At 41.9% G+C, this 22,708-nt stretch overlaps 1 protein-coding gene across 1 annotated transcript in view; it reads left to right on the plus strand.

The window, feature by feature from the left end:
* The first annotated feature begins 735 nt into the window (after positions 1-735).
* The window catches only part of LOC132826044 (atrial natriuretic peptide receptor 1-like), a 59,857-nt gene continuing 37,884 nt past the window's right edge, over positions 736-22,708 (plus strand). Inside the window, exons 1-6 of the mRNA XM_060841757.1 lie at positions 736-838; positions 8,824-8,956; positions 16,544-16,552; positions 17,646-17,769; positions 19,341-19,445; positions 20,821-20,923. Of these exons, the coding sequence (XP_060697740.1) occupies positions 736-838; positions 8,824-8,956; positions 16,544-16,552; positions 17,646-17,769; positions 19,341-19,445; positions 20,821-20,923 (577 nt within the window). The remainder of the gene's footprint in view (positions 839-8,823; positions 8,957-16,543; positions 16,553-17,645; positions 17,770-19,340; positions 19,446-20,820; positions 20,924-22,708) is intronic.

The following is a 22,708-nucleotide window of genomic DNA, read 5'->3' on the forward strand; positions in this document are numbered from 1 at the left end:
CCTGGCGAGAAGCGTTCATTGGATTCACGGTCAGAAAACAAAATCGCAGAATTTTTTTGTTATTAACGATTTGAGGTTCCCAGTTTCTGGACCGGATTCGATCTCCAGCTGCAGAGGATTATGTCATTTTCTAAACGGGACAAATTTGCTCATTTTATTGTTTGTTATTTGCTGGTAAGTTTATTTGTTTAATAATTGATTTGAATAGTGCATTTTCAAAGATATATCTTGATATTGGAATATTCTGTGCGTAATAACATGTGAACTGCAATTTAGAAACCATTTAAAAGCATAAGACAGACTCTACTCGTTGAAATTTGGGAAACGAATTCTGAAAGGACTAAAGAAATGTCCCGCAATAATAAATATTCGAAGTTAGTTAGAGACAAAAACAAAATTGCAGATGCTGGAATCCAAAGTAGACAAACGGGAAGCTGGAAGAACACAGCAAGCCAGGCAGCATAGGAGGTGGAGAGGTCGGTGTTTCTTGTATAACCATCATTGCTGAAAATGGGTCATACCCCAAAGGTGGATTTCTCCACCTCCAGCTGCTGCCTGGCTTGCTGTGTTCTGACAGCTTCCCGTTTGTCCATGTTCTAAGGCAAGCATGGTCATCAGGATAGATTTCAGTTGATACCAGGGAAGTTTTCAATTTAGTGTTTACAGGAGGTGACAATTTGTGACAGTTGTTCTGAATCGTTTGCCTCCAATTGTTCCCATATATTTGCAAAGGCGATGCTAACGAGAAGCACAAGACAGTGGCATGACCTGGACAACACGGAGTATGATTGCTGGCCTTTGGAAAACCCGCATGAATACAACATGATCGACTGTGGAGGTGAGTGTGTGTCCTTTCCCCCACTTGTTAACAAGTCAGCGTTACTACTATAGGACTCTCTCCGAGAGGGAGATGGCGTGGGAAGAGACCATTCGGCCCGAAGTAGGGAAGTACTTTAAACGGAGTGGCCCCATTGATTTCTGTTTGATTTGCCCACCGTTCACAGTTGTATCGGTTGCTGTTTGTTTGCAATTGATGTTAAAGCTGTAGTTTGTGGATGGACAGAACATTGAGCGGGGGGGCAGTGGAGCAACATTTAGCAGAGAAGCTGTTGCAGAAATGGATTTGAAGAGGTTTGTAACACTGAGCTTAACCGGCCCTCGATGAGAACAGCGGCTCTGAAAGCGGACAATGGTTTATCATTGAGTCTAACACACCAGCCTAGTCCGCCCAAGTCCTGGTTACAATCATTTTGCGAGGTTAAAGGGCGGTATCAATAGAGGAACAAACATCCCCAGTCAAAGGAAAAACAAAACTGCGGGATACTAGAAAATCGAACTTACTGGGAAAAGCTCAGCAGATCTGGCAGCATCTCTAGAGAGAAAGCAGAATTAACGTTTCGGGTCCACTGACCCTTAGCTGGAAAAAGGTTTGGTATATATGCTGAAAGGGGAGGGATTTGGTTGAGGCGATGAAATGATAGGTGGAGATGGAGCGAAAAACACTTGGGCAGGCAAAGGAATGGGTAAAGGTGAGCCTCGGAAAATGAACAGCTGACAATGGGATGTTAATGGTAGTAGCCCATGTGATGACAGGGCCTGGTGTGAGGAGACTGAGGGAAGGACATAGGAGAAAGTGCTCAGGCCCCCTCAGGTCACTGGACCGTAAATGTTCACGTTGTTTTCTCTCCATAGATGATGCTGAACCTGCTGAGTTTTTTTCTAGCAATTTCTGATTTTGTATCTCAATATAGGAACTGACTGGCAAAACAGGACACATGGCTGTTAGTATGAAATAGTGTCTGCCTCCAACAATAACAGGATGTAGGACAATAAAGCTCTGGTTAGGCCCCATTTGGAGTACTGTGTCCAGTTTTGGTCCCCACACCTCAGGAAGGACATACTGGCACTGGAGCGTATCCAGCAGAGATTCACATGGATGATCCCTGGAATGGTTGGTCTTACATACAAGGAACGGCTGAGGATCCTGGGATTGTATTCATTGGAGTTTAGAAGATTAAAGGGAGATTTAATAGAAACTTACAAGATAATACATGGCTTGGAAAGGGTGGATGCGAGGAAATTGTTTCCGTTAGGTGAGGAGACTAGGACCCGTGGAACAGCCTTAGAATTAGAGGGGGTCAATTCAGAACAGAAATGCGGAGACATTTCTTCAGCCAGAGGGTGGTGGGCCTGTGGAATTCATTGCTGCAGAGTGCAGTGGAGGCTGGGATGCTAACTGTCTTCAAGGCAGAGATTGATAAATTCTTGATGTCACAAGGAATTAAGAGCTATGGGGAGAATGCGGGTAAGTGGAGTTGAACTGCCCATCAGCCATGATTGAATGGCGGAGTGGACTCGATGGGCCGAATGACTTTCCACTCCTATGTCTTATGGTCTTAATCTGCTGACTAGTTGTCCCTGTCTTTCTCCAAAGAGATCACTTCTAATTTTTCACTTGTAAGAAACATTGAAAGGAGTAGACCATTCTGCTCATCAAGCTTTTACTACAATTTGTAGGATTTAAATTGTTCTGTATTTTAAGCTCCATGGAACTGCCTTTAATATTCTTGCCTAACAAAAATCCATTTATCTGGAATGGAATTTTCCATTAGCTCTCAGCCACACAGGAAGGGTGAGAGTTCCAGATTTCCGCTACCTCATGTGCGGAGAGGATCATCTTAACATGGTGTTGAAATGAGACAAAAGAAAACTGCAGATGCTGGAATCCAAGGTAGACAAGCAATAGGCTGGAAGAACGCAGCAGGCCCAGCAGCTTTAGGAAGTGGAGAAGTTGATGTTTCAGGTGTAACCCTTTTGCACCCGAAACATCAACTTCTCCACCTCCTGATGCTGCCAGGCCTGCTGTGTTCTTCCAGCCTCCTGCCCGTCTACAATGTGTTGAAATGGGCTAGGTTTATGTTTTAAAATGGTGTTCATTTGTTCTGGATTCCCCAGAAGCTCAATGGATCACACCTCGATCTTTTATGTTCCAGGCAATACAAGCCTGCACTATATAAACCATTCTCAGAATTGAATCCATTCTATCCCAGGACCAATCAATCTTTTTGGTGTGGGAAGAGATTGCCAGATTTCTATGACTTTGTGTCAAATAAATTAGGTGCCAAATCTTCAAATCATTGAATCCTACAGCACAAAAGAAGGCCTTTTGTCTGATTATACATAGTACATGATAATATCAGACTTGGGTGCAGCAATAGAAACTTCCTCCCTCAAGCCAGCTCCATCATTCAGTACCATCATGATTGATCTTCTATCTCAACTCCACTTTCCCACCTGTTTCCAAAAACCCTCCAACCCTGAAAGATGGTGTATTCCAGCCCTAAATATATTCCACAGCTGAGTATCCACAACCCTCTGTAGATGATTTGAATTGAATTCTTGGGACAGAATCCCTACTGTGTCAAAACAAGTGTATTTGGCCCATCAAGTCCAAGCGAACCTTCTGAAAAGTATTCCATCCAGACCCATTCCCCAACTCTATGCCTGTTACTAGGCTAAATCATCTATCCTCACATCCTTGCACACAGTGAGCAATTTAGCATGGCCAATCCACCTCATCTTTGGACCATAGGAGGAGACCAGAGCACTCCGAGGAAACCAAAACAGCCACAGGAGAATGTGCAAACTCCACACAGACACTCACCTGAGAGTGGAATCAAACCCAGGATGCTGGCATTATGAGATAGCAATGCTAACCACTGAGCAACTGTGCTGCTCTGAATTGAATGATTTGTAGTCACTTTGTATTTTCCAGCATTATTCACTGTAAAATACATGAAAAGTTTTGACTGTTGCCATAATCTGACACCATTTCAAATAGTTTAAAAATAAAAAGATATACAATAACTGAAAGAGAGTCAATCTTCATTCCGCCACCTCAACCATGAGTCCTGAGTCTGTAGAAGTGTAGCATAATCTGTGTGTGTGTGTGTGTGTGTGTGTGTGTGTGAGAGAGAGAGAGAGAGAGAGAGACAAAGGGGGTGTGTGGGAAAAGGCAGCCTTCATTAGGCAGAAAGCCTATCCATATAATTATGGGGTGGGCATATTAGACAGGCAGCATCACCACATTCTGCACCAACCACTGGTAAAATACTGCTAATAGCATGAGAAAGCAGGTAAGTGACCATTGGTCACCTGACACTTCCCCTGCCACTGATGGAAAGCTACCAATGGTGAGTTGGCGATGGACTTCACTCTCCTATCAGGCTACCCTCATTTATATAACCCTGACTAGTGCCGGTCCAATCCTAGGGACACATAGAATTCTGATATCTGTCTACCAGTCTGCCTTTACATTCTCTCAAAATTCTAATAAATTAGTCTGCACGGAGTTTGCATTCTCCCTATCTCTGCAGTGGGTTTCCTTTGGATGCTCCAGTTTCCTCCCACAGTCCAAAGATGTGCAGGTTAGTTGGACTGGCCATGCTAAATTACCCATAGTATCCAGGGATGTGCAGTCTAGGTAGATTAGCCATAGGAAATGCAGGGTTATAGGGATAGGGTGGGTCTGGGGGGGTATTGTCGGTGGTTCGGTGTGGACTCAATGGGCCAGATGGACTGCTTCCACACTCTAGGGATTCTATGATTCTGAGAAGTAAAGCTAAACCAGTTAGAGTTCTGTCAGATTATAGGGTTGCTCACTCATTAGGAGAAAGTGAGGACTGCAGATGCTGGAGATCAGAGCTGAAAATGTGTTGCTGGAAAAACGCAGCAGGTCAGGCAGCATCCAAAGACGAGGAGCATCGACATTTCGGGCATGAGCCCTTCTTCAGGAATGAGGAAAGTGTGTCCAGCAGGCTAAGATAAAAGGTAGGGGGGAGGGGTGTTGGAAATGCGATAGGTGGAAGGAGGTCAAGGTGAGGGTGATAGGCCGGAGTGGGGGTTGGGGGCAGAGAGGTCAGGAAGAAGATTGCAGGTTAGGAAGGCGGTGCTGAGTTCGAGGGATTTCCCCACACCCCCCTTACTTCCCTCCAATGCCCCAAGGGATCCTTCAATATCTGCCACAAATTCACCTGCACCTCCACACACATTATTTACTGCATCCGCTGCACCCGATGTGGCCTCCTCTATATTGGGGAGACAGGCCGCCTACTTGCGGAACGTTTCAGGGAACACCTCTGGGACACCTGGACCAACCAACCCAACCACCCCGTGGCTCAACACTTCAACTCCCCCTCCCACTCCGCCAAGGACATGCAGGTCCTTGGACTCCTCCATCGCCAGACCATAGCAACACGATGGCTGGAGGAAGAGCACCTCATTTTCCACCTAGGAACCCTCCAACCACAAGAGATGAACCTAGATTTCTCCAGTTTCCTCATTTCCCCTCCCCCCACCTTGTCTCAGTCAAATCCCTCGAACTCAGCACAGCCTTCCTAACCTGCAATCTTCTTCCTGACCTCTCCACCCCCACTCCGGCCTATCACCCTCACCTTGACCTCCTTCCACCTATCGCATTTCCAGTGCCCCTCCCCAAGTCCCTCCTCCCTACCTTTTATCTTAGCCTGCTGGACACACTTTCCTCATTCCTGAAGAAGGGCTTATGCCTGAAACGTCGATTCTCCTGATCTTTGGATGCTGCCTGACCCGCTGCGCTTTTCCAGCAACACATTTTCTGCTCGCTCATTAGGGCAAGGTGGTGGGTTAACCTGAGGATCACCTAACCTCAGGCAAGAGGAGAAACTGTGAAGAAAAATCAAACTTACTTCCCTTTTCATAAAACAATATTGATTGTGTCTGATCATGCTATGATGCTATGATTTTCCCAAGTGAATTGTTAAACTGCTCACCCCGCCCCCCCCCCCCCCACCTCCCCCAAACTTCCTTCGCTGAAAGAGCGGTTTTACATTTGTTAACTTGGGTGCCCTAGCACTATTTAAGAGTTCTGGGGAGTTTGGAAAATCATAACCAGCATCTCCGCTATTTCTGCAACAACTCTTTTCGAACCCTAAGGTGTAGGCATACAGATCCTAGGGATTCCTTGGCTTTTAGTTCCTGAGGTATCTATGATACTTTTTCCTCTGTACATATGACAATTAAGTTTCTCACTCTTATTAGCTTTTGGTTACTCTTTATTTTTGCTGTGTGATTTGTGTTTTCTATTGTGAAAACAAATGTACAACATTGGTCAATGTTTCCCATGTCTTCATTTTCCATAATCATTTGTAAGGTTTGTGAAGGTTTGTAGCTCAGGTTGAGATTTAGGGTGTAGGTTTGCTTGCTGAGCTGTAGGTTTGATATCCAGACGTTTCATTACCTGGCTGGGTAACATCATCAGTGGCGACCTCCAAGTGAAGCGAAGCTGTTGTCTCCTGCTTTCTATTTATATTTTTCTCCTGGATGGGGTTCCTGGGTTTTGTGGTGATGTCATTTCCTGTTCATTTTCTGAGGGGTTGATAGATGGTATCTAGATCTATGTGTTTGTTTATGGCATTGTGGTTGGAGTGCCAGGCCTCTAGGAATTCTCTGGCATGCCTTTGCTTAGCCTGTCCCAGGATAGATGTCCCACTGATGATGTTACCTAGCCAGGTAATGAAACGTCTGGATATCAAACCTACAGCTCAGCAAGCAAATCTACATCCATAATCATTTCTGTGTCTCTGCCTTTTAGAGTTTAGCATTTCCTTTAGCTGCTCTGATGAGCTACCTTCTTGAATCACTGCAGCCCATCAATGGAAGTACATCCACAGGCCCAAGAGATAACAATTTCCAGGATTTTAACCCAGCAAAAATGCAGGAACAGAAATATTAAAATCTCTTTGGAAAGGTTATCCAATTAGTCCAGCTCTCTTTTCTCCAAAACATTGCAAAATCTTCATTCTTTCATCATTTGACTTTTATCTGAAAATAATTTGAGAAAAAATCTATAGTGGATTAGAATGATTAGGATGATAGAGTCATACAGATGTACAGCATGGACACAGACTCTTCAGTCCAGCTCCACACTGTCCAGATATCTTAAACTAATCGAGTCCCATTTGCCAGCATTTGGTCCACACCCTCCAAACCCCTGCTATTCATATACCGTCCAGATGCCTTTTAAAGATTGTAATTATACAAGCGTCCACCACTTCCTCTGGCAGCTCATTCCATACATGTACCACCGTCTGAATGAAGAGGTTCCCTCTTAGGTTCCTTCCCCTCTCACCATAAACCTATGCCCTCCAGATCTGGACTCCCTCAATCGAGGGAAAGGATCTTGTCTATTTACCCTATCCATGTTACTCATGACTTCATAAACCTTTACAAGGTCACCCCTCTAATGCTCCTGGGAAAATAGCCCCAGCCAATTCAACCTCTCTCTTATAGCTCAAAACCTCCGATTCCGACAACATCCTTGCAAAGCTTTTCTGAACCCTTTCAAATTTCACAATGTTTGGAGGCGCTGCTGTTGGACTAGGGTGGACAAAGTTTAAAAGTCACACAATACCAGGCCATAGTCCAACAAGTTTACCTGGAAGTACCCATCCCGAAGAGGTAGCACCTCCAAAACTAGTGCCTCCAAATAAACCCACTGGACTACCTTCTGACATTGTGTGATTTCCAACCAAGTTTCACAACATCCTTCCAATAGGAGGGAGACCAGAGTTGCTCATAATATTCCAAAAGTGGCCTAATCAATGTCCATTACAGTATAGCTACTTCAGGAGTGTGTTAGATCTCTGAGGGGGCAAATGAACAAGCACCATTCGCCCAGCTTCCTCCTTTACAGAGAGTAAATCCAACACTCCCTTAATTCCTCAATTCAGCCCACTCCCAACAGGCTCAAAGCCATTTACTGCATGAAAAGGTTTTCACATGTCCATTGCTATTGAATATTTTATTATTTCACCTTGCTGTTAGTTGATGAATCACTTATGTTTTATAATGAACTAGCGGTGGCTAAGTTGAAAGATTTAAATTTTATGATCCCATCTTAGAAACCCATATATTAGTTCTGAAGTACAATTGCTGGTTTATTATGCAAAAGCGCAGTTCAACTGATCATAGAATTCCTACATTGTGGAAGTAGGCCATTTGGCCCATCAAGTCACACCTATGCTCTGAAGAGCATTTCATCCAGACCCAAAGCTCCCACTTCCCATGGCCAATCCACCTAGCCTGCACAATATGGGCAATTTAGCATAGCCAATCCACCTAGCCTACACATCTTTCGATTGTGGGGAGAATGTGCAAACTCCACACAGAAAGCCACTTGAGGCTGGAACCGAACCCAGGTCCCTGGTACTGTAAGGCAGCAGTGCTAGCCATTGAGCCACCATAGCAATATGATAAAGTTAATGTAAGAAGGGGAAAAAGAGCCATTTCAGCAGGAGATTATTTGCCACAAAAGGTTTATCCCCTTATGGTTTATTCCCAAACATGCATGTTAGACATTTGGAGCTTCTGAATTCTGACCACAAGTAAAGTATGGAAGGAATAGTCAAAGTGATGTAGATGCTGGATTGTATTAAAATATAAATAATCAAGTAACCATAATTCATAACTTAGATACAGTATAGATCTCAAAGCATGAAAGAATGTACAGTTGTAATCTTTTCAGCTTTTAATTACAAGTTGCAGAATGTACATTTTCTTAATTTACAAAATTAAAGTTAAATTCCCATTGCTGCATTTTATGTTGAAGCCCATAGATCATATGTTATCAAGTTTGAGTTTGTTTAAGTTCTCAATCATTTGCATAATATTTGAGTTTTATAAAGGAGAGGATTTGCAGTTTTGCAGTCCACTTGCATTCCTTTTCCAGGTCTCATCAAGTTAATAGAACTGTTTGTTTAACAATAACGTTTCTTCCTTCTGCAGGTCTGGAAATGGCGTGGGTGCAGAGACCCTCAGAGAAGGTTCTTAGTGGTGAAGAATTTAATGTGACCTATGCAGTAACTGTAACAGATCATTTTTATCACTGGGCGGTGGCAAATAACATTCTGTTATACAGGTGAGTACTGCTTTTGTGCGACAGTTTTCTGTGTTGACATGGAAGGTGTACGTCAACTGACCGCACTAACTTGCAAACTTGTGGACATTGTGCCAATTCTCTATCACCTTCTACCTGTCTAAGTGTGTCCCAGCCCACCTCCAAGAACTTAATTGTTTGCACGGTAACTGATTCTATGCTGTTGAGTGTTCACGTGGAGTGAAGAACTTTGTGTTTCAGCAAGGACATGAAAAAAATGTCTGTTTTGTGCCCCCATTGGTTTCCAAAAAAACGACTTTTTTTTTTAGATTAGATTAGACTTACAGTGTGGAAACAGGCCCTTCGGCCCAACAAGTCCACACCGACCCGCCGAAGCGCAACCCACCCATACATTTACCCCTTACCTAACACTACGGGCAATTTAGCTTGGCCAATTCACCTGGCCCGCACATCTTTGTGACTGTGGGAGGAAACCGGAGCACCCGGAGGAAACCCACGCAGACACGGGGAGAACGTGCAAACTCCACACAGTCAGACTTCCTAAAGAATTAAAATCTCCTCTCAGAGGTACTTGGCTACCCTTAATCTCTGCCATTCGAGTTTTTCTAACTGCACTATTAGCTCATAAAAAATTAAAATGTAGCCACTGTTGTAAATGAAATAACTGCACAGAGGCCAGTGTTCCATCACAAAGTCACCAATTATTTACTTACATAGAGTACGCAGGCTGTAGCTGGCCAAGCAGCTCAGAGTCAGTTGCCTGAACTGAGGACATTCTCATCTCCTGGTTATGTTTTGTTGTTGTGTGTGCAGGTTCAACACACCGTGAAAACACCAAGTGTAAATAACTTTATTAATACTCCATCACCAGGAAAAGCACCAATGTGGCCAAGGAACTAGTGACAAGCAAAGTCTGGAGTGAGCAATGCTTACATGAAAACAAAGGTGAAAGGGGAGGGTAGGGCTTAAATCAAGACAGAATTGGACAGAGAATTAAACAGTCCACTCCCCGTCGTTCCCACCTCTCCCCAAAAAGATCAAGATTATTGGTGGATGCTGTGTGCTCCTTCTCCAGGAACACCTAGGCCTGAATACCCTGGTTATATTTTTTTCTTTTCCTTTCTCCTTACACTACTGCTCCCTACGATCCCTACAGTGCCCTATTCCAGTAACCCTGTATTTCCCCATGGCTAACAGGCCTAACCTGCACATCCCTGGGCACCATTGGCAATTTAGCCTAACCAATCCACCCTTTCTCCCGACACTACATACAGCGGTAGTGCTTATATTTGTATGGGTACAAGATACAGTGAAAACACCAAGTGAAAATAACTTTATTAACATTCCACCATGAGAAAAGACAATCATGTAGCCAATGAACCAGTGACAAACAAAGCCGAGAGTGAGCTATGCTTATGTGAAAATGGTAAAAGGGGGTGCAGGGATTAAATCAAACCAGAATTGAAGGGGGAAATAAAGCACTCCACCGCTGCAGTGCCACCTCTCCCTAAAATTATTGAGAGGGATACCTGGGTGCAAGTCCCCTGGTTATATGGTCAGCCAGGATTTTCCTGATTGATTGGGGTTGTTAGCCAGGGCTAATGACCTCATAGTCAATTAGGTCAACCTGGTTCCAATCACTACAGTAGCAGGAGAATCATGGCAGCCAGTTTACACACATGCAGCTCGGTGATCACCACCAGATAACACTTTTCCTTTTTGCTGATGTTGTTTGATGTTGTCTGTATTATCCAGGACACTACAGATAATTTCCTGCTGTTCTTTGATCTCTTTGCCATTGATCTCTTTTATAAATCTGAGAGGGCAGACTGAGCTTCTGGTAGTCTAGCACTTTCCCAGAACTGCACTGAGTGTGTCAGCCTTAAGAGTTGCTCTTAAATCCAGGAGTGTGACTTTTAATTCACAATCCTCAAAACACAGGGATGAAAGCGTTATCTACTGAGCCAAATAAATCAGTGACACTAAATAAATAGATTACATTGAGGGTTGAGTTAGTAATAATTATCATGGTTCTTTGTGAGGGAATCTCAAATTTGGGGATATATTTTGTATGGAAAGGAGGACAGTGTGTGTCAGTACAGTAATCCCCTTTTAATGTCAGCTGTCAATATCCTTCATTAATTCTCTTTTAAAGTTAGTCATAAGCGACAGAAAGCAAATCCTTGAAAGTGGAATCTCAGGTAGATAGGATATTGAAGAAGGCGTTTGGTGTCCTTTTATTGGTCAGAGCAATGAGTATAGGACTTGGGAGGTCATGTTGCTGTCCAGCATATTGGTTACACCACTTTTGGAATATTGTGTGCAATTCTGTTTTCCCTCCTATAGGAAGGACATTGTGAAACTTGAAATGGTTCAGAGAAGATTTACAAGGCATTTGGAGGATTTCAGCTATAGGGAGAGGCTGAATAGTCTGGGGCTGTTTTCTCTGGAGCATCAGAGGCTGAGAGGTGACCTTATAAAGGTTTATAAAATCATGAGGGGCATGGATAGGGTAAATAGAGAAGGTCCTTTCCCTGGGTTGGGGGAGTCCAGAACTAGACGGCATAGGTTTAGGGTGAGAGGGGTCTTCAGCTGCCGAGCCCCAAGACTCCAGAATTTCCCTCTTAAATGTCCTTACTCTTCTCTCCTTTAAGATGCTCCGTAAAACCCACCCATCCTATTTGCTGTTGTGGCTTTGTTAAAGGCATGATCTAAAAGTAAGTCGTTATCATTACATATGAGAACATGTATTTGGTGCAGGAGTAGGTCGTTTGCTTTATTATTCTAAAAGATCATGGCTGATATATTTATCTTTCAAATTCCACATTCCCACCTAGCCCTGACAAACTTTAATTATGCTGCCTAACAAAAATTGATCTAACTCTACCCTAAAAGAAATTCACTGAATCTGCCTCCACAACCTCCTGAGGCAATGAGTGTTTGTTTGGCTGGTTAGCTTCATGGCTGGCTTCTCTAACAACAGTGAGTTCAATTCTTGAACCAGTTGAGGCCACCATGAAGGTCTAGGTTCCTCAACTTAGCCCCTCACTAACCGTGTGATGACCCACAGATTAAACTCCCCACCAGTCATCTCTCTCTGTACTGAGAGAGCAACCCTCTGGGACTATGGCAACTTTACCTATACCTATTTAACCCAAAAAGTTAAGTAAATGCTGGCCCTCTAAGAGTGAGAATGGGGCGATAATTGTAGGAAATGGTGAATGAGGTGAACAAGTATTTTGTGTTCATCTTCAGGACAAAATAAATCCCAGAAATAGCTATAAATCAGAAAATGGAAAGAAGAAAGAAACTTGTTGAAATTATAATTGCCAGGAAAGCAGAACCCAGCAAACTAATGCCGTTCTGGGGACTGACATCATCGTGAAATCTTAAAAGTGGTATTTAATGAGAGAATTTTCAAAAATTCCTAAACCCTGGAAAGTTTCTATCTGAATGGAAAATGTCCTCTATTTGGAAAAAAATCAGGAAACTATATGTCTGTTACCTTGGCATTTGCTGTGGGGAAAGTGTTATAAGATTAATTTTAACAATGCAAGGCAACTGGAAAGTGTCAGCATAGTTTTATGAAAAGGAAATCACCTTTAACATATTTATCATGGTTGTTGAATTGGCATATGTCTCACGTAACAATCCAGAGATTATCCTTAGCGTTCTGTTCTTGATTTTCTTCTGCCTAATACCTCGAACTATCTAAGTAGAATCTCTTTCCTAGTTCTAGTTGTTGGTCCGTACCTGGACTCCTCCACTTCAAATTCCCGTCCATTCCTGAGCAGATGTTCTAAATCTTGGCACTGGTTTTGTAACATAGCCATCTCGACTGCACAGAGCAGTGTCCATTCCTCTCACAATATTTTCCCGTCACTACTACTATTACCTTTGCTACCCTCAGTTGAACCAAGCTGCCCCAGTCATTCCACTCCTCCTCCCTACATAAGGCTTTGCTCTCGTCCACACAGGTGAGCACGCCAAACTTGTTACATTATTGCAAGGGCTGAGGTTCTCATAGCAAGGTATTCTCCAGCCCCTTACCTGTCTCATTTGTGGCCACAATCTCTGGACTGTGAAAGATGGTATCAGCAGATCTGTTTTAAGGAGCATGACTGCCTTGTAGAACTTAGTGACCAGGTATCTCTCACCAACCATGATGCGTCACAATGTCTTCAACTCAACTTCCAATTCAACAACTGAGCTTTACTCATTTGCTACAGTGTGTTTGTGCTGATTCACTTTCAGGTCCAGAAGCTTCCCCATTCCTCGGCTGCAACACACATGCCCATCTCAGCTTTGTCTGTGCTGATTAGTACAATCAGTCATTGCTATTCTTCACCATTATATGATTGTACCTACTAAATGCTGATGCCACCTACAACTAAAAGTTATATGTGCCTTCATTAAACAGGTAACGTTTTCAGTGTTTTTTATTTATAGACCTATGGTTCCTAAACAGCCAATTTACACAACCCTTTATACTGATCAATTATCGTTCATCAGAGCTTACCAGACTCCTATGCTACCACACTTGTTTTTCACTCAAGACTGAGTTTCACTGGCTCCCAGCAGTAGGTGCTACGTTCTAAAAACATTAGGAGAAACAAAGGCATACCTCATTTTACTACTTTACCACACTCCTACACTGAGAAAACTCTTAAGCTTTTCATTCTGTGCCACCTGCTCTGTGGTAGTGACACTTTACTGACCCATTATTGATAGTGCTTGTGACTTAGATAAATTAGCTCTGTCCCGCTATTGTTCAAAGACAAATTTAGGAAAGCCCTCTAATTAATTAACTAACTACTACAGGTTCTCTCAGTAGGAAGCTTCCTTGTCTATGCCTGAAAAAAATCTTCAGATGTTAAAATCAACTTAAATAACAAATTCACTTAAATGTTTCAGATTAAATGATAAAAGCAACTAACATTTTTAAACCTTTACAAGAGAGTTACAAAGGGGGATCAAGAAAAAGGCTAAAGCAGAGAAATAGAATGTGAGTGTAAACTAGTGAGTGTATTAAAATGTATAGTAAAAGTCTTCATATCTGAATGTGTTAAAAGAGGTGGATGTAGAAATAATAGATGCATTGGTGGTCATCTTTTAAAATTATATTGACTCTGAAATGGACCCTGCTGATGTGGTGCACACAACAACATTATTCAAGAAAGGAGGTAGAGGGAAAACTGGGAAATATAGACCTGTTAGCACATCATCAGGAGGAAGGAAAATGCTAGACTCAACAATGAATACGTTGTAAATACCAATAAAATTAGGCAGAGTCAACATGGATTCCTGACTTGCCTGTTGGATTTTTTTTGAGGAAGTAATTTGTAGGATATATATAAGGAAGAACTGGTCGATCTGACTGTTTACATTTTTCAAAGGTTTTGGATGATGTCCCACAATAGGTTAGTGAACAAAATCAGAGTTTGTGGAATTGGGAGAATATACTAACATAGATTGAGAAGGTTTAATGGAAAGCAAACAGGCAATAGAGTAATATTTTATCATTCACAGATGACACAAAATGAGGTGGGTGTGAAAGCTGCAAAGATATTTTGAGAGGATTTGGAGAGGCTAAGTCAGTGGGTAAAATGGAATACAATGTGAAGAATGGTAAGGTTCCATTTTAGTAGGAAAAGCAGAAATATAGAGCACATCTTAAAGAGTTAAAAATCACACAACACCAGGTTATAGTCCAACAGGTTTGTTTAGAAGCACAAGCTTTCGAAGCGCTGCCCCTTCATCAGGTGGTTGTGGCCACAATATCCTGATGAAGGAGCAGCACTGCGAAAGCTAGTGTTTCCAAAGAAGCCTGTTGGACTATAACCTGGTATGATGTGACTTTTAACTTTGTGCACCCCCAATCCAACACCGGCATCTCCAAATCATCTTAAAGAGTGAGTGGTCAGGAGTATTATCTCAAACAGGAGGTATTTCTCATGCTTCAAATCAAGGAGGTCAACCAATAAATATATTGAGAAACACTGGAACAAGTCAGTCACTGATGCTGGCTGATGATAATTGTCTTCCAAGGGGTTAATGAAAGAAAATATATTAATTGGAGGTTACAAACCAGTCTCATTATACAGTTGGATTAAAGAATGGCTTGTTAAATGGAGATATTGCATTGAGAATAGTAAAATAACTTCAAATAGTGAAATAATATTTGATTGCAACCCTGAAGACAATATTTGGAACTGAGAAAATCTAAGCTCAGTAGGGTGACAACTCCAGGAGGAACCTATCAGATTTTTAAAATGGCAAAGTGAAGCTAAACTTACATTAACTCCAATAGATGTCACAATATGGAGGTGCCGGTGTTGGACTGGGGTGTACAAAGCTAAAAATCACACAACACCAGACCGTAAGGTACAGAATTTAAAACAAAATATTACGGTGTGATGCAACTGAAATGATATATTGAAAAAGACTTGGATTGTTTGTTATGACTCTCATCTTTTAGAATGACCATGTTGGTTTCAGTTCTTTCTTATGTAAACCCCAGAACGTTTTTTCAAGTTACATTCTCAAGTGAACTATAGGTGCCATGTCAGCTCATATAATACATTGCAAGTGTGAGGTTAAAGTCTGTCTGTGTCCCAATGTTCAGACTGATTTCTATTTCTTAAAAAAGGATTTACAGAATCTTTCATGGATTCATGCAGTTTTTGAGCAAAATAAAACATAATTCTGCAAGTACAAATTCACCCCACGTGTATGTGTGTGAGTGTAAAGGGGTATAAGTGTGTGGATGTGAGTGTGTGTGTGGGGGGTGTTCATGTGTGAGCATATGAGAGAGCTTGTGTATGAGTCTGTGTGTGTGTGTGTGTGTGTGTGTGTGTGTGTGTGTGTGTTTAGTGTAGTCGGGTCACCTGTCATGTGACATAAACCCAAGGTCCCGGTTGAGACCATCCCAATGGGTACCGAACTTAACTATCAGCCTCTGCTCAGCCACTTTGCGTTGTTGCCTGTCCCAAAGTCCACCTTGAAGGACGGTCACCTGAAGGTCTAAGGTCGAATGTCCCAAACTGCTGAAGTGTTCTCTGGGGAGGGAACATTCCTGCCTGGTGATTGTTGTATGGAGTCCATTCATCTGTTGCAGTAGCCTCTGCTCGGTCTTGTCAATGTACCATGCCTCTGCGCATCCTTGCCTGTAGCGTAATGAGATAGACAACATTGGCCAAGTCACATGAGTACTTGCCATGTACATGGTGGGTGGTGCCCCCATGTATAAAGGTGGTATCCATGTCATAATTCTAACATATTTTGCAGCGTCTGGCATGATAAGGTGGTATGGTGTTGTCCTGAAGGCCAGTCAGTTTGCTGTGAATAATGATCTGTTTTGAGGTTTTGTGGTTGCTTAAAGATGAGAAGTGGAGGTGTGGGGAAGGTCATGGTGAAATGCTCATCCTCATCAATTATGTTCTTCGCAGCTTGAAACACATGTATAGCTTTTCAGCTCCTGTGAAATACTGGATAACAAAGGGTACCCTGTTGGTTGTAGCTCGTGTCTGTCTCCTGAGGAAATCAATACGGTTTCTCGATTAGTGGTACTGGAAGAGCACAGCAGTTCAGGCAGCATCCAAAGTGCAGCGAAATGACGTTTCAGGCAAAAGCCTTTCATCTTTGGATGCTGCCTGAACTGCTGCGCTCTTCCAGCACCACTAATCCAGAATCTGGTTTCCAGCATCTGCAGTCATTGTTTTTACCCAGTACGGTTTCTAGCTGTGGCACATCAGAACTTGTGGTTGATGAGATCACACACACACGCTCTCACACACACGCTCACACACACACGCTCACACACACATGCTCACACACACACGCTTACACACAGCTCTCTCACAGACACTCACACCCCATACATCTCCACACACATACACATCCACATGCACGCACACATATTCATGTTTGTGGGCTGAATTTGTACTTGCAGAATTACATTTTGTTTTGCTCAAAAACTGCATCAATCCACATAAGATTCTGTAAATCCCTTTTTTAGAAATAAGAATCAGTCTGAACATTGGGGCACAGACCACCTCACACGGGGCACACCATGCCTTCAATGCATTATCTGAGCTAACATGGCACCAATCGTTAAAGTTCACTTGAGAATGTAACTTGAAAAAATTTTCTGGGGTTTACATATGAAAGAACTGAAACCAACATGGTCATTCTAAATGATGAGAGTCATAACAAACAATCCTGATCTTTTTTTAATATATCATTTCAGTTACATCACACTGTAAACTTTTACTATAAATTCTGTGTCTTACAATCTTATACTCCACAACCACCTGATAAAGGGGCAGCACTCCGAAAGCTAGTGCTTCCAAATAAACCTGTTGGACTATAACCTGATGTTGTTTGATTTTTAACTTTGAACTCCAATAGATGTGAAAGAGAATGGAATTCTACCTTATCTGAGAACTGTAAAGGAGTGCTTATGGGATTAATACAATTGTATTTTTGCCACGAGTTCTGAAATCCTTAAGCCTGTGTTTTATGTTAATGGTTTAATTTATTCAATTCTATCTTCATGTATTTTGCAAATTAAAGTCTTGCTTAGTTTGTTATTAAAGCTTAATGTGAAGTATCATGTAATTGTACTTTAGTGAAAGACCACCCATTTAAACTTAGAAAATATCTGCCTATCTTCTGTAATAACATCACTCGCCTATTTTGTCAATTCTAGCAACCCAACAGAAGCCAAAGCTTTCTGTGAGGAGAAGGAGTGTCCCTTGAACTGGAAAAATGCCAATGAAGACAACTGCTGTGTGCACCATGCCAACATCCACTCCTGCCCACTCAATTTTATGGTGAGTGATCACAGCTTGCCCACTCTGGGGATAAATGTATGAGATAAAAATTATTACAAACACCGGCAATGCTGGAGAAACTCAGCAAGTCGGAGAGCATCTGTGCAGAGAGAACCAGAGTTAATGTCATGAGTCTGATGTGTCTCCTCTTCAGCTTTATCTACAAGTTGCCGCTTGTATCTTGGTAATACAAAACTTAAGAGTAGCTGAAAAAGGGACATGCTGCCAAAGCTTTTCATTTTACATTCATCACAACAGACACAAGAATGCCACATTTCAAAGGGAAGAACAATTCATACTGCAAGAGAAAACAGCATCGGTTGGCAAGTTGACTCTAATTGGTCAAGTTGTTACCACGCAATTAGTACTTTTTTCTTGCACAGTTTATGCCTTTATGGTCATAAAGCTTTGACAACATGTACCTGATTTCACACAATGATTAGACTATCACTTCCCTCTCTTTGTACTGAATACAGTGCTTGCCAAACTTCCCCTCAATGTGACTCCATTTGAATATTGTTACTCATCAGTGAGACCTGGAGTGGGTAGATGAGGTTCAACATGGAGAAGTGTGAGGTGATGCAATCTGGCTGAAAACATTTTGAAACAAAATAGAAAATAAGAGGTATAATTCCAAATGTGGTGCAGTTTCGAAGGGCCCTGGATGTACTGTGTATGTGCACAGACCATTGAAGGTGGCAGGACAAATGGAGAGAGCAGTTTGTAGAGCATACAGTGTCCTCAGTTTTGTCAGTAGGGGTGAGGATGTGCTTTTACACTTGTTAGATCCAAGTTGGAATATTGTGCACAGTTGTAGGCACCACATTATAAGAAAGATGCCAATGCATTGGAGACAATGCAGAAGCAATTTACAAGAATGGTTCCAGTAACAAGAAACTTCAGCTATGAAAAACTGAAGCAATGGAACTTTTCTCCATGGAGCAAAGAAGGCTGGGAGGATATTTGATTAGATGTTTACAGAACCACAAGTGGATTGGTTGGAGGTAGGGAGAAGCTGTTCCTGCTCTTAAAAAAAACAGGAACAGAGAAAACAAAGCAAAGGTGAAGTGAGAAAAAAAAAATTCTACTTAGCAAGTGGTTGGGGTATGGAATGCACTGCCTGGAAGGATGATGGAGATACATTAAACTGAGTCTTCAAGAGGGCATTTGATAATTATTTGGATAGGAATAGTATACAAGTGTACAGGAAAAGAGCAGGAAATCGACAAAGGGTGATGATGCTCACTGATGCGTCGCTGCATGCACAATATGTTGAATGGTTACCTTATCACTGATGAGCTGCTGCATGCACAATGCGCTGAAAGGTTACCTTATCTGGTAATAATGCTGAGGAAGTGGAGACTTGTCTGTTCAAGCAGAAGGGCAGCTGTTATAACTCAGAGCCATAGGATGCCAAATTTTCAGCTTCCAACCCCAGTTGTGGTCCCAACCCACCACTTTTTTTAAACCCTGGTGTAGTCGATAGATTACAGACCACTCTGTATATTCATGCTGATGAAATCAAATAAGTGTTTGGTGCTGAAGCTTAGTGTTTTTGTTCTTCAATGAAGGTGAAAGGAGGAATTTGTGGACCGTGGATCCCTGATGATGGTCAGATAGTTACCCACACCATATCTACAGCAGGGAAAATGAGCCAAATCAATTGGACTGCCAAGGTAACTCAGAAGCATCTGAAGGTATGAACAGTGAAAACATGAATAGGACTCCTCGCCTTATGGAAGATGCAGAGGAAATTTGCCATAATGATACCAAGGTTGAGATACTTCATTGTTGAAAACAGACTGGAGATGATGGGATCAGAGTCAGAGAATCAGAGAGATATACAGCACAGAGTCAGTCCTTTCAGTTCAACTTGTCCATGCTGACCAGATATCCCAACCTCATTTAGTCCCATTTGCCAGCACCCTGGCCATATTTCACGAAATCCTTCCTAATCATGTACCCATCCAGATGCGTTTTAAATGCTGAAATTGTACCAGCCTCCACCAATTCCTCTAGCAGCTCATTCCACCCACGCACCACCCTCTGCATGAAAAGGTTGCCCCTTAGGTCCCTTTTACATCTTTCCCTTCTTACCCTAAACCTATGCCCTCTAGTTCTGGACTCCCCAATCCAGGGAAAATACTTTTGTCTATTTACTCTATCCATTGCCTCTCATGATCTTAAAAACCTCTATAAGATCACCCCTCAGCCTCTGAAGCTCCAGGGAAAACAGCCTCGGCCTATTCAGCCTCTCCCTATTGCTTAAATCCTCTAATCCTGGCAAAATCCTTGTAAATCCTTTCTGAACCCTTTCAAGTTTCATAATATCCTTCTGATCTTCTCATAAGAGCCATGAAGGTTAAGGGGAGATATAACTGAGGCTTCAGCATCATGATGTGCTATGATAGACTAAAGAAGGAGATTTATTTCCTCACTTATGATGATCAGTAACTAGAGGAATAAAGATGAAAGGCATTTAATGCAAGGATCAGAGGTGAGGTAATTTATTTTTGCTCAGTTTCTTCTTTGGGCTGATTCAAAGGAAACTTTTTTCAGGGCACATGGGAAGGTGAATGGGGATAAGGGCCAATTTAGGACCTTTTTCAAAGAACAAGCACAGGGTGATAGACTGAATGATCTCCCTCTGTGCTGTATCATCTTCTGATCCCATGGTCCATCCGGCCCATCATACATTGTGCTTATACTTTGTTGCATAATCTGCAGGCTATTTGAAACAATATGATATCTTGGGAGTGACAAAAAGTCTCTCAGAAAATCAGGGAATAAGGGGAGCAAATTGGAAAGTGGAGTCAACATTTGCGCATTCAGGACATTGGCAGTAATATTACTATTCAAGCTTATCTTCTCTCATTTTCTGGTTAAGTTCTTCTCTTAATTGTTACTCCTTGAAAGAGAATATAATTTTATGTGGCTGACAGCATTGGGACGACCCAGATATTTTAGAAACGACATAACTTTTAAATCTATAGCTTAGTATACTGGTTTAAGACTGCACTGATTTTAATTTCTCGTGCTTTCTGAATGTAGGTGGTCCTTGTCCATCTTGGTGTAACTTCCCTAATAGCTCACATCAAGGTTGGTCGAATGCAAGCTGCGTTGGAGGCTAAAACCATGGTACTACCTGCAAAAGGTAAATTAGTCTAAAACCACTATCACTACAAGAGCTGATTCTAATAAAAGAGCCATGCAAAATTTTATTTGGAATAATTTTACAGGGTGAAGTCATCATAATAGGTCAGCCCCTTTTGCTTGCAAACTGCAAGGGTTGAGATTCAGGTTCATGGGTCTAAGTCAAATCTGATTTTGGGCTTGCACAGTTTTAAGACCCCACCGAACCAAGGAAGAACTGCACTTTTGAGGTGCCACCTTTAGGAGGCATTTTTAAAAACAAAGTTTTGTCTCTCTTTTCAAGTGGGCATGAATATCTCATGTCACTATTTCAAAGAACAGCCCCAGCCAATGCATATCCTTCAGCCAGCTTCATGGAAAGAATAGACGATTTGGTCCTTCTTGCACTGTTCTTTTTGGGATGTTGCTTTGTAAAACTAGCTCCTGCCTTTTCCTACATTCCAATAGTAACTACACTTCTGAAAGCATTTCATTGATGGAAGAACATTTCAAGACACTCTTGAGTTTGAGAAACACGCAATATCTTTCAAGCGTCTACAGTCTTTGTGACTATGGTTCTCCAGTGAGCCACTTTGATTCCAAAAAAAATTGTGCAGATCCTTCCCATTGAAATTGTGAGCAGCGTTCACACTTAATGATTTTCTAGCTTTATAATAAATCATGAATAGCCAAATGTGTCAAAATTGTGAACAAGGTCTATAATTATCATTTGGAAACTTGGATCTTTGGAACAGAAACAGGTGGGTTTTGGTTTTAGTTCTGCGAAGGTGACTATTCTCTAAAAAGGCCAAAAGATGATTTGAAAAATTGACCTGAATAATAATTTCCAAGAAAGCATATGACTTAGTGTCTAGTCGGATAACCATATTGTTTATTGATCAAATGTTTGCAACATTGAGTTGATATCGTGATAGCACCAGAGTAGTTTGTACTTGCAGGATCACAATTAGGTCAAGAGTTTCTACATCTTCTTGGCTGTTGAAACAGAAAAGGATTCTGAGCCCATGTGAACTGTGAAGAAATCACAAACTGCTTCAGCACTCCAAGGAGACAAACTGGGAAGATTTGGTTTAGCAACAAATTACAGAGCTAAGATTGGAGTGTTGTTTCTCTGGTATCCAGGATTTGAAAATGATATTGCTGGGGGAAAGTTTGCTATCTAAATCATGACTTTTTGTATTGACTAATATATATATTTTTCTGTTGTATAACAAACCTGTGTTCTTTTCATAAAGAATTTTGGCAGTTTTGTGTGAATATGTTCAGTGAGTGCATTGAGTATAGAAGTTGGGATTTCATGTAGCGACTGCACAGGACATTAGGTTGGCCACTTTTGGAATACTCCATTCAATTCTGCTCTCCCTGCTGTAGGATAGATGTTGTGAAACCTGAAAGGTTCAGAGAAGATTTACAAGGATGTTGCCAGCACTGGTGAGTTTGAGCAATAGGAAGAGGCTGAATAAGCTGGGGCTATTTTCCCTGGAGCGTCGGAGGCTGAGGGATGACCTTACAGAGGTTTATAAATTCATGAGGGGCATGGATGGGTAAATAGACACAGTCTTTTCCCTGGGATGGGTGAGTCCAAAACTAGAGGGCATAGGTTTACAGTGAGAAGGGAAAGAAACCTAAAGGGACAACATTTTTCATGTAAAGGGTGGTGGGTGTATAAAGTGGTGGAGGAAGATACAATTACAACATTTAAAAGACATCTGGATGTGTATATGAATAGGAAGGGTTTAGAGAGATATGGGCCAAATACTGGCAAATGGAACTAGATTTATTTAGG

The sequence above is a fragment of the Hemiscyllium ocellatum genome, chromosome 2, assembly GCF_020745735.1.
Source record: "Hemiscyllium ocellatum isolate sHemOce1 chromosome 2, sHemOce1.pat.X.cur, whole genome shotgun sequence".
Lineage (NCBI taxonomy): Eukaryota > Metazoa > Chordata > Chondrichthyes > Orectolobiformes > Hemiscylliidae > Hemiscyllium > Hemiscyllium ocellatum.